This window comes from Eschrichtius robustus, chromosome 18, assembly GCF_028021215.1.
Source record: "Eschrichtius robustus isolate mEscRob2 chromosome 18, mEscRob2.pri, whole genome shotgun sequence".
Classification (NCBI taxonomy): Eukaryota; Metazoa; Chordata; class Mammalia; order Artiodactyla; family Eschrichtiidae; genus Eschrichtius; species Eschrichtius robustus.
The window spans coordinates 79,705,623-79,722,833 of record NC_090841.1 but is presented as its reverse complement, the minus strand read 5'-3'; the positions used below and the strand labels follow the sequence as shown (position 1 = coordinate 79,722,833).

General features: G+C 55.4%; 1 protein-coding gene across 1 annotated transcript in view; it reads left to right on the top strand.

Moving 5' to 3' along the window:
• RAB20 (RAB20, member RAS oncogene family) overlaps positions 1 to 10,151 on the top strand; it is a 33,283-nt gene extending 23,132 nt beyond the window's left edge. Inside the window, exon 2 of the mRNA XM_068526967.1 lies at positions 9,159 to 10,151. Within this exon, the coding sequence (XP_068383068.1) occupies positions 9,159 to 9,682 (524 nt within the window). The 3' untranslated portion in view covers positions 9,683 to 10,151. The remainder of the gene's footprint in view (positions 1 to 9,158) is intronic.
• Positions 10,152 to 17,211: the final 7,060 nt, after the last annotated feature.

Here is a 17,211-nt window from a genome sequence, read left to right as displayed (position 1 = left end):
AATCACATTTAAAAAAATACCTTCCTGGCAACGTCTAGACTTGCGTCGGACCACAGAGCTGGGCACCACGGCCCGGCCACGCTGACACGTAAAATTAAGCATCACGCGTGGCACGACGGTCGTTGGTGGATCACCCCCTCATTTCCTGGAGCCTCTGCGTGGAGGGTGGGTTCTCAGATGAAGTGTCCGCGCCCTGTTGCCCCCTCAGTTTGCACACACAGCTGGAGGCAGCTGTGCCCAGCGGCGGCTCCACACAGCCGACCCCTTTTATCACCCTGGGAAGACACGTGGACCCGTCTTCTGACTGCATGGAAAGAGCTCTAAGCATCTGTTCTCTGCGCACGTTCCTGGGGGGCAGCTGTTTCCACGGCTGTTCTCTCACCAGGTTCACTATCAGTGTAGAGACACATACACGCAGACGGAATGTTCCAGATCTTCCCTGTGACTGTAACCTGTAGTCAAAACGCGTCACACTGAACACAATAGAACTAAAGTCGTCCTTCAGGTAGTATTATTAATAATGCTGCGGGTGGAACTTGGAAGCTTTAGAAAAGGATTTTATTTCATGTTTTAAGCATCTCTCAGAAGGGAAGGGCGTCAGAGCTCATTCTGGGCTGAGCTGCTCCGGGCTGTGCTGGGGCCCATCTCTGAGGTCGCCCTGGAGTTTCCATTTGCTCCCCGCTCTGCGTCTGTGGATCTGGGTTTTTTTATCTTCATGTTGCCACGTCGATATTTCTGTGGGCGTTTTTGAAGTTCCTCTTTCTTTCACTGTCTGCACTTGCATTTCCTGGTAGACCTCACTCTTCAACTGGCCTGGAATAAGGATCGTTCTGATTCTCACCCTGAATGACCGCCTCTTACCTCCCACTTCTGCTCAGCGGCTGCACATCACATTCTCCGGGGGGACTTTTAACGGGATTGGATACCCCCACCCCTGCCCTGCCAGGTCCTAGTTCCTGTGCTCTGGGGTAGGGGGTCCGAGCGTCAGTATTTTTTAAAAGCCGCCCCCTCCCCTGTTTAAAATGTGCAGCCAGTGTTGTAACATGGTTTCTGGCGGCTGTACCACCCACTGGGTTATTTAAAACTATTTAAGCCAAAAGGACGCGACGCTCGGGGTGAAATGCGGGTCGTCATGTGGCCAGAGGACGCTGGAGCATAAGAGAGAATGCGATCAGGCATTTGATCTTCCTTGTCCAGCGGCAGGTTGGGGTGATTGTGGACACTGACCTCTGTCCTCCTGCCCTGGGCTGCTTTTCAGTTCCAGTTCCACAGTGGGTGGCAGCCACATGACAGAGTGTCCCCGAGAAATGGGGAGAAGGTCGTCCTCGGAAAGCAAGCCTCATACAAATACGGAAGGTGTAGGAGATTGGTCAACAGCAAAGGTGACCAGCGGGCCCCAGGAGACAGTAAATGTGCTGATGAAGAGCTCAGACGGGGCGGTCCTGGGATGGTGGAACTGACCCTGAGGTTTGGGAAGAATCTGAGTCACGGTTTAATCAACCAGCCCTCACCAAGGGCTTCACACGAGCCAGGCACAGTTCCAGCCCATTGAATAAATTAATTCCGTCTTCACAAGCCCCTTTGGGTGGGTGCTGTCCACATTTTGGTGATGGGAAACGGAGGCCCAGGGAGTTAAGGACCTGCCCCCAGGGCACACGGTGAGGGTTAATGCAGACAGTCCGTCTGGGAGTCGGGCTCTTTGTAGGCGGTTAGACCTCAGACGGCCTGTTCCCCGGGACCATGTCCTGGCTCTGGGCTCCACCGTCCTGCTTCTGTAGGCCACATCCTGTGCTTTCTGTGCCTTGGTTTCTCCCTCTGTGAAATGTGGGGAGGGGAAGGCCCACTTAGCGTGGTCGCTGGGGAGACCACGTGAGTTTGCTGAATGCTGAGGACTTGTTAACTGTTACCGTGCTGACCCAGCTTTCTTCCGGTCACGAGCCCAATTTTTCCTGTACCTGGGCCGGGAAGGGATGATGGAGATTAATCTCTCGTCCCCTGTTGTAAACCACCCCATTGGTATCCTGGGTTCCCACTCCACATGTAGAGAATGGAATTAGCTCTCTGGGGGAATGGACAGTGCACTTCTTGATCTGTGATTCTGAAGACCTGACTTTGGGCTCCAGCAAACCTGTTAGGTCCTCCCCCGGGACCCTGTCCACTGTGGCCAGCTGGCCTCCCTCTCCAGCTGCTCTGGACTCACCCATCCACGTCCAGCCAGTTTTGCTACATGTCAGGAGTTGGTTCTAGGATGTGTCTGATCGGATGCTGGTGGCATTGTTAACAGATTCTGTGTTTCTCCTTAACCACCAGGATAACTCACGTCCACCTCTGAACTGTGTTGGCGACACCAAGCTTACCATGTCATTTCTTGTTTGTTAATTTTATTTTATTGTGGTAAGAACACTTAAGGTACCCTCTTACATGGTGTTAAGTGCACGTTACACTGGGCTGACCTCAGCTACCGGGTTGCATTTGCACAGCTCATCTCTAGAAGTTTTGCATCGTGCTGGTGAAACTTGATGCCCGTGGATAAGTGACTCCCCATTTCCCCTCCCCCCAGACCCCGGCAACCACCATTCTGCTGTTCAGTTCTATGAATCTGACTATTTTAAATGCTTCCTAGAAGTGGAGTCGTGCAGTATTTGTCCTGCGACTGACTCGTTAGCACCTCCAAGTTCCTTGCAGCTTTATTCACAGTAGCCATGAATGGAAGCAACTTACATGTCCTTTGACAGATGAATAGATAAGAAAATGTGGTATATGCATACAGTGGAATATTATTCAGCTAGAAAAATAGAAGGAAATTCTGTAATATGCAACAATGAGGATACACCTAAGTGAGACAGTCACTCCTTGATTTGTGTCAACAGACAAGCCAGAGCTCCTGGGCAGCGCCGCGTCCACCCGTCCTGCAGCCCTGCGGTCCGCCCACGGCCAGGGAGCCCAGGCCGCTTCCTGGAGGTGAAGGAGGCTGGGCCCCTCTCTCCGACCCCTGTCTCCAGCGCCATGGCAGGCTGTACGGCAGGGGCCACGTACGCCAAGCCTGGCAGCCTGACCCTCAGCTGCGCTAGTTAAACTTGAAACAACTTGTGACTTTTCTTGTTGCCCCCTCAGGGCTGGTGCAGGGTCAGCCCGGTGCCCTGGCATCCCCAGAATTGGACCACGAAGTAAAGGAAACTGCCAGAATTCCTAGAGCTTCAGCTTTGGAATTGGTGCTTAGGGACCTGGGTTGGGGAAAGAAGGAGAGAGAGAGAGAGAGAGAGAGGGAGAGGGAGAGAGAGAGGGAAATACCCGATTTGAGCACGTGGGAAGGGAACCTGTGAGCATCCCAGTTCAAGCCCATCGCCGACGAGGAAGCCATCGCTCTGAGGGGTCCAGGAGCGGACATTACAGTGGGCTAGCAGCAGGGGCCTGACTTCTGGCTCAGCGCACATTCACAGACTACTGGAAAACTTACTCAACAGCCTTGGGTTCAAATACGCCCAGAGCCAACCGCAAGTGGCCTTGCCTCACCACCTCCCCACTTAGTCTTCACCGCCTCTGTGATGCCAGAAATACCAGGCTCCCACTTAAATGCAGTTAGGACTAAATTCAGAACCTTTTTTCCCTGTCGGACTAGCCTGTCTTATTATGGGCACTACGCTCATTTGAAAGCAGCCTAAAAGCTCCAGATAGCATCCAAAATGATATTGAAGAATTTCAAGCATGGGGGGCTTCCCTGGTGGCGCAGTGGTTAAGAATCCGCCTGCCAATTATACTTCAATAAAGATGTTTAAAAAAAAAAAAAAAAAGAATCCGCCTGCCAATGCAGGGGACACGGGTTCGAGCCCTGGTCTGGGAAGATCCCACATGCTGTGGAGCAACTAAGCCCGTGAGCCACAACTACTGAGCCTGCGCTCTAGAGCCCGTGAGCCACAACTACTGAGCCCATATGCCACAACTACTAACGCCCGCACAACTGGAGCCCGTGCTCTGCAACAAGAGAAGCCACTGCAATGAGAAGCCCACGCATCACAACAAAGAGTAGCCCCCGCTCACCGCAACTAGAGAAAGCCCGTGCACAGCAACAAAGACCCAATGCAGCAAAAATAAAATAATAAAATAAATAAATGTGTGTGTATATATATATATATATATATATATATATATATATATATATATGTATATATATAAAGAATTTCAAGCATGAAAACTGCATAATTGTAAATTCTTTAGCTGGGGTAATGGCATTTGATTTGTTTGCGCTGGTTGACGGGTAGATGACAGACCGTGGGATTTGATCAGCAGCTCTTGCCCGCCTCTTTTCAGGCTGGCTTTTGGGATGCTGTAGTTCCTACTTCCTTTAGTTATTCTGCTTTCTCTTTTGGTATTATTATTATTTACTTCTTTGGTTTTTTACAGGCAAACCAGACATTTTTATCTGGAAAGAAAAACTATTTTAGGCCTAGGCATTAACAGTGGCCTGTTGTCCTCAGAGAACTATGTAACAGACCTGGAAGCAATTCTCCCAGGATGGCTGGCATGACACTCTGTCCCCCTCCTGTGAAACCTGGCGGGTGGGAGCTGACGGCATTTTTAGCTGTTGGCAAAACCTCTTGCTGCCGGGCTCGCTGTCTGTGAGATGATCCTGTGTGAAAGGAAGAGTCCCCGCTCAGTGGTAATGATGGGGAAGCATTTCTGTTTTTTCTTTGCTTCTTGACTAAAGTTTCCTATTGCCAGTTTTGGAAGACACCTTGATCTTCATCTCCCATGGGGGTCCACGAAGGGACGGGAGAATGCTGTTTCGTTTCTGCCCGTAAGCGCACAGTGTAATTTGACATGAAACTTTAATAATTAAATTATTAGCCAGAGGGCTGACCTGCTGCTGGTATGCAGAAGGAGGGAATGTGGCTCTGCGGGTGGTGAATTCCAGAGCACCCCGAGGGTAGGCAGGCTGCCCTTCCCAGCAGACCGGGGCAGGAGCCCAGCGGCTGTAAACTTGCTTTCCGGGAAGTGGCTCTAATCTTCAGGATCACTGCGGGATCACAGGACGCGCACCTCCAACTCCTGCCAGACCTGGCTGGGGCGTCACCCTCTCCAGCTCGCCTCCCCGTCAGATCACTTGGGGGACACTTGGGGCTTCACTGGAGAAGCAGGTCCCTGGCTTGGGGTCGTGCTCCGAGCGAGGGAGATGACAGCTGTCAGGTGTAGCCCGTGCGGCCCTTCTCCTGGACGCGGCGCCCTTCTCTGCAGGCTGCTCTCTCCAGGGCTGCCGTATCGGCAACAGCCTGCCCCCGGGTGAGGCCAGAATGTCGCCGTTTCAGAATGATTGGGGTGGAACTCCTCTGTACTTCTTGGCCATTTGGCTGAAACCTGGTTTAATGGCAAAGATCACTATATTTTATATAAGTAGCTGTGTGGAGGTGTCATGCCTTCAATCCGAGCTCCAAAGACCCCTGGACCAGGGGTTCTTCATTTCTTTTGTGCCATGGATCCCCTTGTATCCGGGTGGCACCAGCCTGTGACCCTTTCTCTGAATACTGTATTTAAACGCATGCAGTAAAACACCAAGTTTTCCCAGGAAACCAGGTTTTCTTTACTGGCAGGTCTAATAGCCATTGAGATTTTGAGCTGATGATAAACATACACAACTGCAGTGTGGATTGAAAGCCTCTGTTATTTCTGTCGGTGACACAGCACACGGATTGCTTCCTATAGTCATTTCTGGTTTGTTGCAATGTGTCTATGGAAGGAAATGCTAACTTTCAGTTAGAGGATGGTGAGAATAGAGATTACACCTTTCCCCGTTCAAGGTCATGGACTCCTGGGCTCTGTCCCCACTGTAGTCAGCGGGGGGCTCTGTGGCCCAAACTAGAGACTACAACAGAGGAACAGCCTTTCATCAGAGGCAGTCTGGGGGGAATCTTGAGGCAGCTTGGCTGGGGGCTGCTGGTGGGATGAGCTGGGGGTTTGGTGCTTTGCCTGATGGAGAAGGAGCCCTGGGCGGGGGGTCAGGTGCAGGATGTCAGGGATGGAGTGTTGGTGTTACCTGGGGAGTGTGGACTCAGGTGGTCGCATTGTGCAAGCACGTAAGGACTAGGCAACTTTCAGTCCACTGCCGTCATTGACATGGGGGTCTTCGCATCTGCATCCGGGACAGGGGCAGACGATCCCACCCTGACCCTGTCCTCCCTGGTGCTTTCCCTGCCCACCCGCCTGCCCCACCCACCTCGTCCTTCAGGGAGGAAATGTGGTCCCGCGGGCACCGAGAGGCTGGGGTGCTTTGGAGGGTGGGTGGCATGGAGCACAGAGGCTCAAGGTGCAATGATTGTCTGGGGGCTGCTGCCCCACACGCACCCCACAAAGGAATGAAAGCAAACTCCGGGCCCGGTTCTTCGGGAGTCCGGATTCCAGTTAGGGAGAGGCATGTCAAGGGTGATTAGGTCTGCAAGGACCAGTGAGTGTGGGCAAGTGCGCTTCAGGTGACGTCAATCCTGGGCTCCTCCGTGGCGGGGGGGGGGGGGGGGACCCTCCCAGAGAGGCCTACTTGGTGACGTCAATCCTGGGCTCCTCCGTCGGTGGGGGGGGACCCTCCCGGAGAGGCCTACCTGTTATGGAGTCCAACCTCGTACTGCTCGCTGCACAACGTGCCAGTCAACTGAGAGACAAGGTTTTGGGGTAAAGAATAGCCACTTTCTTTGCAATTCCAGCGGACCGAGAAGACGGCAGACTAGTGGTCCCAAAGAGCCATTTTTCCCAGTTATTAACAGAATCCAGGCTTCTTGTCTACCGAAACGGCAGGGGCTGTCGCTGGTTGTCACACGTCCTTGGTGCCTGTATCCTTGGTTCTCGCGCAGCTGTGCACAGGTCAGGGCACAACGTTCCTATAAATCTCCAACAACACAGTTGTTATTTTTCTGTCCTGCAACTTTTTATCTCTATATGGATGGAAAAGAGTTATACCTTTAAAGGTCAGAGCCTTGAGAATGGGCTCTCCTGCATATTGCAGGCTCTAGGCAACATTCTTTTACGAAGGGGCAGAGCCAGCATGACCCAGCACAGGCAACAGAGCCCAGGGTTAGCGCCAAAGGAATAGATCCAGTATGGAGTCAGGTTTGCTGTTCTCTGTTACACACCCAGGTCCAGGGGGTTTTCCCTCCGCCCATGGAGGGTGTGAACTCAGATGGCAGCCGTAGGAGGTGTGACTGATTCCGGGGCCTGGGACGCCTTCAGGAGGGGCCCCATTTTGCATTTATGAACTTCCCTCCCTGGAGTCAGTGAACCGTCTTCCCATCGTGAACGAGGAAGAAGGGAAACCAAGGGGGCCATTGGGGAAAACCTGGGAACAAACGTGGTCACACTTGGCCTCCGGAGACCCCAAGGTGAGGGGCACTGGCCTTGCTGCTTACTGTGATCTGGGCCTTTTACATACATCAGGGCTTCTGATGATTTGATATGAAGGAATAAAGGTATTCAAGTGTGACGAAATTTCAGTTCTTTGGGGGTTTAACCCACCAAGGTTTTCCCTCCCTTCCTCTGTCCCCCTCCCTCTCTCTTCCCCCTCTTCTCCTCCCCTCCCCCTCCTCATCTCCTCCCCCTCTTCCCCTCCCCCAGTGTCTTCCCCTGGGTCTGCAGTTCAGAGTAAAGGTGGGAGTTGAGATGGGTGCAGGGTGTAAATTCAGCCTCTGACATGATTGAGGCTCCCACCACCTAGCAAATGAGACCAAATTGTTACGAAACAAACCAAGAAATCTTACATGAGAGAAAAACTGTGTTGTCTTTTCTTTTAAAAAAAAACAAATGGAGGGGATGATTTGTGGCTTCACTTACTCAGCGCATTTAGTGGCACCGAGCACGGGCTCGGGGGGGTGGGGGGTGAGTAAAGCCACAGGTCCTGTCCTCCCTGGTGGAGACAGGTGTCTATTAGCCGCATGACCGAGACCTCCACTTGGGGTGTGCTGAGCGTCTGCGTCGGGGCTCAGAGGGACGAGGGACAGGCCAGGACAGGAGGGGGACCTGGAAGGGGGCCAGGGACCCCCTGGGAGGTCACAGTCCGCAGACGCCCTGGGAGGTGCCCACCCTCTCCCCAAAGGACCAGAGAGAAGGAGGTCGGCCCAAGGGAGATTTATGCTGTGTTCTCGCTGTGACTTGTCCAACTTAGAAAACACCCATTTCCCCTTAAAACTGAAAAGACAAGGAAGGCCTCAGCCTTCCTGTGTGAAGTGTCCATTCCCAACGGCCCTGCCCAGGCTCTGAGGCGGGGAGCAGCCCTGGGCTGGGCTCAGGACTGTGTCCAGCTGTCCGGATCCTTCTTGAACCTTCTCCAGGGGATTTGCTCTCTGTCCCCCTCGGGGCTGTCACCTGGGGCCTGTGCAGCCCTGATTGGTGCCCACGTGCAGGTGAGGGAGGGAGGAAGAGGGGGGAGGAGGTCTGAGGGGTCCAGGGCCGTCTGCATCCGCTGTCGCTTCCCCACTCTGGGCAGGTAGGGGCCCAGGCTTCAGGGGTGGGGCCAGCCCTCGGTGGCGGGATGTCCATACCTGCTTTGCCGTGTGGTGTGCACAGTGGCACCCAACTTGGCTTGAAAGTGAAGTTGCGCTGTCTTCCCTCAAAGAGAGGGCATTTCCTTAGTGTGCGTGTTCTCTGTTCCGACACACTCACTTCTGAGCTCCTTCTCCAGGAGGTCCGCAGCCTGGGGGTGGGGAGGTGGCCTCGGAGGTGGGGCAGGGCCTTGGGCTCGGGGACCTCTGCTCCCCCCGGGAGCGCAGACTTGCTTGGTGCCACGTCAGCACGACTGCCACGCTGGGAGGTGGTACAGAGCGTGTCATCGAGGAGCAGGACCCTTGGCGGGAGCGTTGCGTGTAAACATCCCCGTGTGAGACGCAGAAATAGGAGCAAAGCCACGCCACCGCCCATTAGGGGGAAAGCAGGGCCCGGCTGTCTTCCTCGGTCTCGGGGGTTCACTGCGGTGGCCAGACGGGGCTGTGCAGGAACCGCTGGCCCTGGGGACTGGCCATCACCCCGTCTTTCTGCACAGCAGGGTCTCCATGCCGTTCAGCTCCAGCCACACCTACGTTTGGGGTCGCGATTCCATGGTCCCTCCCGGGGGTCCCTGGCGGCATGGTCGGGGGGCACTTCCAGAGAGGAGAGGTAACTGTATCTTTCTCCCCCCACGCCCCCAGGGCGCGAGCAGTTCCATGGCCTGGGCTCCATGTACTGCCGGGGGGCGGCCGCCGTCATCCTCACCTACGACGTGAACCACGCCCAGAGCCTGCTGGAGCTGGAGGACAGGTTCCTGGGCCTGACGGACACGGCCAGCGCCGACTGCCTCTTCGCCATCGTGGGAAACAAGGTGGACCTGAGTGAGGAGGGGCCCGGGGAGGGCGGCCAGGAGGGAGGGCCGGCTGGCGTCGGCGGCGGTGCAGCCCCCAGGCTGCCGAAGCAGGTGCAGCCGGAGGACGCGGTGGCCTTTTACAAAAAGATCCTCAAGTACAAGATGCTGGACGAGAAGGACGTGCCGGCTGCGGAGCAGATGTGCTTCGAGACCAGCGCCAAGACCGGGCACAACGTGGACCTGCTGTTTGAAACCCTGTTCGACATGGTGGTGCCTGTGATCCTACAGCAGAGGGCCCAGGGGCCGCCGCAGACCGTGGACATCGCCAGCTCCAGGCCGCCCGCACGGACCAGATCTGGGTGCTGCGCCTGACGCGCCCAGGCCCGGCCCCCGGGGTGCACGGACGGTCAGAGGAGCAGATCGGGGGTCACTTTGTAGAACTGCACTCGGCGGAGGAGACCGGGTGGAAATGCCAGCCAGTAGCGAAGGTCCCCGTGACTGGTCCCCCACGTACGTCGCTGCCCTGGGAGGTGGGGAGTGGACGGACCGTCCAGAGGAGCCCCCTGCAGAGCCGGGCTCCTGGAGACCGCCGTCCTCTGGCTGCCCCGTCCTAACACCTGGCCTCTGACAGAAGGTGTTCTGCTGTCTCGGCACCTGTGTGACTTTCAGACGTTTCTGCTCACTGTGATTTATCTTTGGTCCTACCGTTCGGTACTTGTACCCTGATGCATCGTAACGATTCTCGGTAAATGTTAATTTATACAAAATCAGGAATCACTGTTTTTATATTGGTTGCAGCATTGTGAACCACACGTATTATTAAAAAGGATTTTGAGAAGAACTTTGACTTAGACTTTATTTGTGCTCCCATAGGCTCCTTGCTGGGGGCGCTCGAGTGATGGCTGTGAGCTTAAGGCACGTCTCTCTATCTTTAAAAGCTGCATCGAATCCTACAAATTCCAGGTATTTAGGTTGGCCCATCTGCCTAGTTGTCTTGAAGACACGAGTTACAATAATAGAAGCAAAACTAAAAGCTCTGTCTCTGCTGACCTCTGTGTGGGTTGCCCGTGCAGTTGCTGAATAGGAAACGTCTTTTCCGGGGGTGGGGTGTGGCTTTGTTCTTAGGAGATGCCAAGACAGGGAAGCTGTGAGACAGCAGTTTTGTTTTCTTAGAAATTTAATGGAAAACAAGTAGGTCAGGCTTGGGGCTCTCTGTTGGGAAAGGGGTGTCTCAGCCAGCTTGGCAGCTGTAATGAAACACCGCAGACCTTTATTTCTCAGTCCTGGGGGCTGGAAGCTACATTGAGGTGCCAGCCGACTCAGTTTCTGGTGAGGGCACTCTCCTGGCTTGTAGATGGCCACCTTTCTGCATGTGTCCTCACGTACTGGAGGGAGAGAGAGCTCTGGTGACTCTTTCCTTACAAGGGCACTAATCCCGTCATGGGGGCCCCAACCTCATGGCTTCATCCAAACCTGATTACCTCCCAAAAGCCCCACCTCCAGACACCATCCCATCTGGGGGTTAGGACTGCAACATATGGATGTTGGGAGACACAAGCATTCAGTCCTTGACAGGAAGCAAAGTGGGGCAGAGGCTGGTGAACAATGTTTCATGAGCAGTAGTTTTTTTTGGGAGGTGTTCAGTGTTTTTGCGGAGAGCCCATGATCTCTGATTCTGCGGCCTCTAGCCCTGCCTCTGCTCCCGGGTGGTGCACGTCCTCCGGGTAAGCAAACGAGCCCCATCTGTGTGATGGAAACACCAGCAGAGTCCCCTGTGTGTGACTGGGGAGGCCTCAATTGAGATGCCCTGTTACTGAAGCAGATCTCGAGGTCTAAAACTTCCGTTTTGCAACCGTAGCCCGTTCAAAAGTGAAAACGAGTCAGTCTGATTACTTTTCATTGACGTGGCTTAGTATCCCATTTAGTGGGTGGAAGTTGTATTTATTTTTCCGTAAAGTGTGTCTTTGCTAGTGAGACGTCTGGGAGACCCAGGAACTTGTCTTTGAAGACTGTGGAGGGGAAAAAGCATCCTAGGAAATTATTTCTGTCTTCGTACTTGAAGGCAGGGGTGGCTGAGTTCCCACAGCCCTTTCCTCCTGAATAGTCTGATTCTCTTGCCCACCTGCTCTGAGCGCCCCCAGCTCGTGCCCTTGAATGACCCCGTGTTCTGGAGGATGGCCCAGGACGGCACCTTCTCCATCAACAACACGTAAGCATTGCACCCTCACTGCTGCCCTAAAGAGTAGGCTTCGCTCTGGGCTCTGTCCCAAGTGGACTTTGGGTGCCAGCCTGGGCTCTCGCCAGGGAGACTGGTCCTGGGGTCTGAGCCTGCTCACGGGTTTCCAGCCGTGGTCGCTCGCGGGCCCAGTTCCCGACCAGGGAACCAGGTCAGTTCTGGGGAAGCTTCAGCTGCTTTAGTGAGCTAGCCAGTGGAGAAGGAGGGGATCCTCTGCTGGATGCGGGTTCGAGCTGGGACCTCAAACATTCCTTCTTTCCCTTTGTTCACATGCAGCTGCTCTGTGGCTGGGAGGCCACGGACAGCCGTGGGTTAACCTGCTGAGCCTGGCCCAGGAGCCATCGCTGCAGACTTTCACCCGAGTGTCCTCAGAAACCTTCTTCTCAACAGCAGCTCCTGGCCGGGCATTTCCTGGTGGCCTCGAGGTGTCCTGCGTGGGAAGTTTTGAGGGGGGTTATGTTGTAATCTGGGTGCTGGAAACCATGGTTCCCCCTTTTCACAGGCCGCTAGGCTGGTGTCTTAAGAGAACCGCTTTGTCATTTCTGAACCCGACCTCCTGGTTGAATCAGCTCTGCCCGCTGTGCCAGCAACCCTCTCCCGCAGACGGCCGGCAGCTCCACCTCCAGCAAGGTCTCCCTCTAGCCGAGGTGCGCCGGGGCTCAGAGGCCGGTTGCTGAGGGCCGTGGATCGGGGGTGGTTTTGTCCTCCCGAGAGAAGGGGGATGGAGCTCACTCGTGCTCTACCTCCGAGCTCCGCGCCGGCCCTGCACACGCGGAGCACCTGCGCCGATGACCGCAGACCGCCTGAGGGGGGGCGAGCCCTGGGCACTTGCTCTTGTGTCCAAGAGCAACAGGTGGGGTGGTCTCCCCACGACTCTGGAATGTTTTGAGGCAGAATCTGCTCCCGCTGTGGCTGATGGAACCGGGGACTGTTCTTGCCTTTGTGTAACGAGGCAGGGCCAGCCCTCCTCCGCACCCCACCCTGCCTGCCCTCATTATGTCACACCCCCTCCCCGTTCCCTTACTTAGCACGTGGCCCGATCTTTTCCACTTCTCGAAGCGGGACCCTTTGGCCTGCACTGTCAGAGCGGGGCAGAGTTGCTGGGTCTGCAGTGTAGACCCTGCACACGGTGTGCCCGCTCTGGATGCTGTTGGGCCCCGTCCTCCCTCTCTGGGTCCTGGAGAAAGGCCGACCTTCCCTCCCCTCCCGTGCGTTGACCTTGAGCTCACTGCCCCTCCCCCAGCAGGAGGGTCTGGAAGGCAGCTGGTTTGGGGGTGTGAGGACCCAGCACCCGGGCAAGGAAAGGTGCATCTAGAGCTGGAGTCCCCGGTGGCTGGAGAGGCAGACCCGCCGAGGTCTTGTCCCGGCCTTCCAGGGCCGGGCAGCCCGGAGCCTCCTTCCTTCCTGCGTTCGGCTTGGCTGTTCCGGCTTCTAGCAGGCAGACGCTCACTGCCCAAGACAAGAGCAGCGCCCCTCACTTTACTCCACCTGGTCCTTTCCCGGAAGAGTCCTGAGGCCCAGAGGGAGTCTCCTCGCTGCTCATCTCACGGGCCCAGGGCTGCTGGCGACGGTCGCAGGGAGGAGGGCCGGGCGGGTCCCCAGGCCCCCGCCCACCCTCCTCCCTCGGCTTCACCTGCCCATTCCTCCAGGAGGTGCGGGGACCCCCAACAGACTCCTCCTAATCCACGTGCAAGAATTCCTTCCCAGGAGCCCTGCAGGTAAATCCGACTCTTTCTAGGTGTGGAATAAGGGCTAAGGCAGCTCCAGGCGAGAGTGTGGGTCTCCCTGTCAGAGAAGCTGGACCCTGACCTCCAGATCATCAAACGGCCTCTGTGGAAATGGCTGCAGTTTTATGACTGTTTTATGCCATCGAATGACCCACAGGCCCCAAGTCAGCCTCTCTCTAGGGCCCTTTGCTCCTGAACTTGGCCGTGGAAGGAGGCAGGGCCCCGGTTGGTCAGCCCTGCGCTTGGCAAGGCCCCCGGCAGTCAGCAGGCCGGTGGGGAGGGTGTCGGAGGCCCCCAGGGTGCGCCTCCCCCCCAGTCACCGGGCCAGCGTGGGGTTGGGGCTCCATCAACGGCAGCGACTTGGGGAAGGCGACTCAGTGTCTGGGGGGCTTGGGCTGGAGTGCCTGCTGACTAGCCTTGCTGTGTCATTTCATCCACTTGACTCACCCCCCTTTGGTGGAACCTCCTTAGTTGTAAAATGGAGCGGGCGTCCCTGCCTCACAGAGGGTGGCAGGCGGGGGACACCCCGGGAGAGCCCTGAGCACAGGGCTGCGGCAGTGGGGACGAGTGACTGTCCCCCAAGGTGTGACCGTCAGCGCGACGGGGGGAACTGGCCGGAAGGACATTCTTTCCCTTTCTCAGTAACGTCAAAAAAAAGTCGGATTCACCCGAGAACACTTTGCTTCGTGAGCTCTGACTTTATACCTTTTAAAAAATTTGTTTTTAGGGATTGTGAGTGATGTTTGACTGGGAAGTACAGGAACTGGAAAAGGTGCTTTCTCTCCCGAGGGATGTGTGCGCACGTGCATGCATGTGAGTGCGTGTATGTGCAGTGTGACGCGCGTGCACGGGTGTGGGTGTACGTGTGCACGTGAGTGCGTGCATGTGCAGTGTGACACACGTGCACGGGTGTGGTGTACGTGTGCACGTGAGTGCGTGTATGTGCAGTGTGACACGCGTGCACGTGTACTGTGCATGTGAGTGTATGTGCATGTGTGACGCGTGTGCACGGGTGTGTGTACTGTGCGTGTGAGTGCGTGTATATGCAGTGTGATGTGTGTGCACGGGTATGCATGTACGTGTGCACGTGAGTGCTGTATGTGTACATGTGATGCCTGTGCACTTGTGTACGTGTACATGTGCATGTGTATGTGCATGTGTGACGCATGTGCACGGGTGTGGTGTATGTGTGTACGTGAGTGCGTGTATGTGCACGTATGACATGTGTGCACGGGTGTATGTGTACTGTGCGTGTGAGTGCGTGTATATGCAGTGTGACGTGTGTGCACGGGTATGCATGTACGTGTGCACGTGAGTGCATGTATGTGTAGTGTGATGCCTGTGCACCTGTGTATGTGTACATGTGCATGTGTATGTGCATGTGTGACGCATGTGCACGGGTGTATGTGCACTGCGTGTGAGAGCGTGTATGTGCAGTGTGACGTGTGTGCACGGGTATGCGTGTACATGTGCATGTGAGTGTGTGTATGTGCACGTGTGATGCCTGTGCACTCGTGCATGTGTACATGTGCATATGAGTGCTTGTATGTGCATGTGTGACGTGTGTGCACGGGGGCATGCACATGCACAACACCAGCACGTGTGCCTTTAGTAAACATCCACCAACAGTGGAAGCTGATGCTGGGCACAGGTGGGGCCCAAGAGCCGCGCTCCCTGGCACCCGGCGGTCTCAGCCCTGGTGACCACGCCACCCAGAAGTCGCTGGACGCCTGCGATGGCTGTCCCTCCCTGACGTGGTGCCCGGGGGCTGGTCCTTCTCAGGGGTTCAGGGTAGCCGCTCTGCCGGCACAAGACCACACGCTGTTTGGGGCAGTGGTGCGGCTGGGCACCCAGCAGGTTTTGAGCCTGGTGGGAGGGGGCAGGCCGGGGCCCACGTGAGGACCGGTCACTCCAAGGAGGGTGCTGGGAGAAGTGGGCTCAGTAACCTGCGGTGGGAGACGGGGCGAGGGAAGATCCCGCAGGTGAGGAGGGGGCTCGGGGGGGTGGGAGATGCTCCCAGCTGCTTCCTGACGTTGCACTGGACGTGGACTTGGCTCTCAGATACACCCGTTTCCACCAGCTCCTAAAACGTCCACCGTCCTTTCTTTTCCTCCTGCTTTACATTACTATTAACTGAGGTCCATGCTTTATTTAGATCCCCTTAATTTCACCTAATGTCTTTTCTCTGTTCAGGGTCCCATCTGGACACCACATGACGTTTAGTGGTCACATCTCCTTAGGGTCCCCATGGCTCTAACAGCCTCTCAGACCACCTTGTTTTGGTGACCTTGATGGCCTTGAGGGGTACGGACAGGTGTTCTGTAGGACACCCCTTGACTGGGATTTGTCCGACGTGTTCCTCCTGATGCGGCTGGGGTGGAGGTTTGGGAGGAAGAGCACAGAGGTAAGTGCCGTCCTCAGGTCAGGCTAATGGGGCTCCCGCTGTTACCGTGACTCATCACTGATCACATGGCCCAGGTGTGTGGGTCACGGTCCCCGTGGCACAGGTGCCCTCTCCGCTCCTTCCACACTCTGCTCTCTGGAAGGATGTCGCCAGGCACAGGGCACACGCCCCTCCTTTATGGTAGAATAACTACCCACTTTAACTGGGTGTTTTTACAAGGATTTCTCTCTTCTCCCCATTCATTTATTGATTCCGTTGTTAAATCAGTGTGGACTCACGGACATTCTTTTGATTCTTTGGGTTATAATTCAGGATGGCTTCCTTCTTGATCACATTATCCTAGCTTTCGTGAACGGGAAGCTGTGTCTGTTGGCTGCTGTGTCCCTTTGACCCATTCCCATCTCTGGGGTTTATTTATTTATTTTTTAAAATTTATTTATTTATTTACTATTTATTTTTGGTTGCGTTGGGTCTTCGTTGCTGCGCATGGGCTTTCTCTAGTTGCGGCGAGCGGGGGCTACTCTCCTTTGCGGTGCATGGGCTTCTCATTGCGGTGGCTTCTCTTGTAGTGGAGCACGGGCTCTAGGCGTGCGGGCTTCAGTAGTTGTGGCACACGGGCTCAGTAGTTGTGGCTCGCGGGCTCTAGAGCGCGGGCTCAGTAGTTGTGGTGCACGGGTTTAGTTGCTCCGCGGCATGTGGGATCTTCCCGGACCAGGGCTTGAACCCGTGTCCCCTGCATTGGCAGGCGGGTTCTTAACCACTGCGCCACCAGGGAAGCTCCTGGGGTTTATTTTTGAGTACTTTCTTACTTTCTGGCACCACCTGTGTTCCAGGCTCATCTTGTGTGTTTCCTGCACTCGTCCTAGAATCAGCCATTGCTCCAAGGAGCCCTGGGACCTTTCACTGGAGAAAGTGTCCGAAGCCCAGATCTGGGCTGGGTGTGCCTGTTGCCAGGGGGGCTGGAGGGTGTTTCTTTAGAGCCCTCCAGCTGAGCGCAAGGAAGTACACATGTAGATACTGACGCCCACGTCCAGGGGTCTGTGTTCAGCCAAACCTGGTCCGGCCGCCCTCTCTCACTCTGATCCATCACCTCCCCGCTTCTTCGCTGTAAACCCCGTCTCAGGCGGTGGGAAACACGCTCCCCGCGCCCCCATCCATTCCCTAATTGTTCAGTTGCAGCAGACAGTGTGGGTCGAGGCTGCATCAGGGGGAACGCAGCCATGGGGGGGGGCGGGCCCTTGGCCTTTGGCTTCAGGCCTCCCCCGTTTCCAAAGTTACCCATGTCAGCATTCTCCCCTCCCCCTCCAGTTAGTTCCTAACACCTGCTGTTTCGGATAGGGAGTTTGGGATTGACATGTACACACTGCTATATATAAAATAGATAACCAACAAGGACCTGCTGTATCACGCAGGGAGCTCTGCTCAATATTCTCTCACAACCTAAATGGGAAAAGAATTTGAAAAAGAATATATACATGTATATGTAGAACTGAATCACTTTGCTGTACACCTGAAACTATCACAACATTGTTAA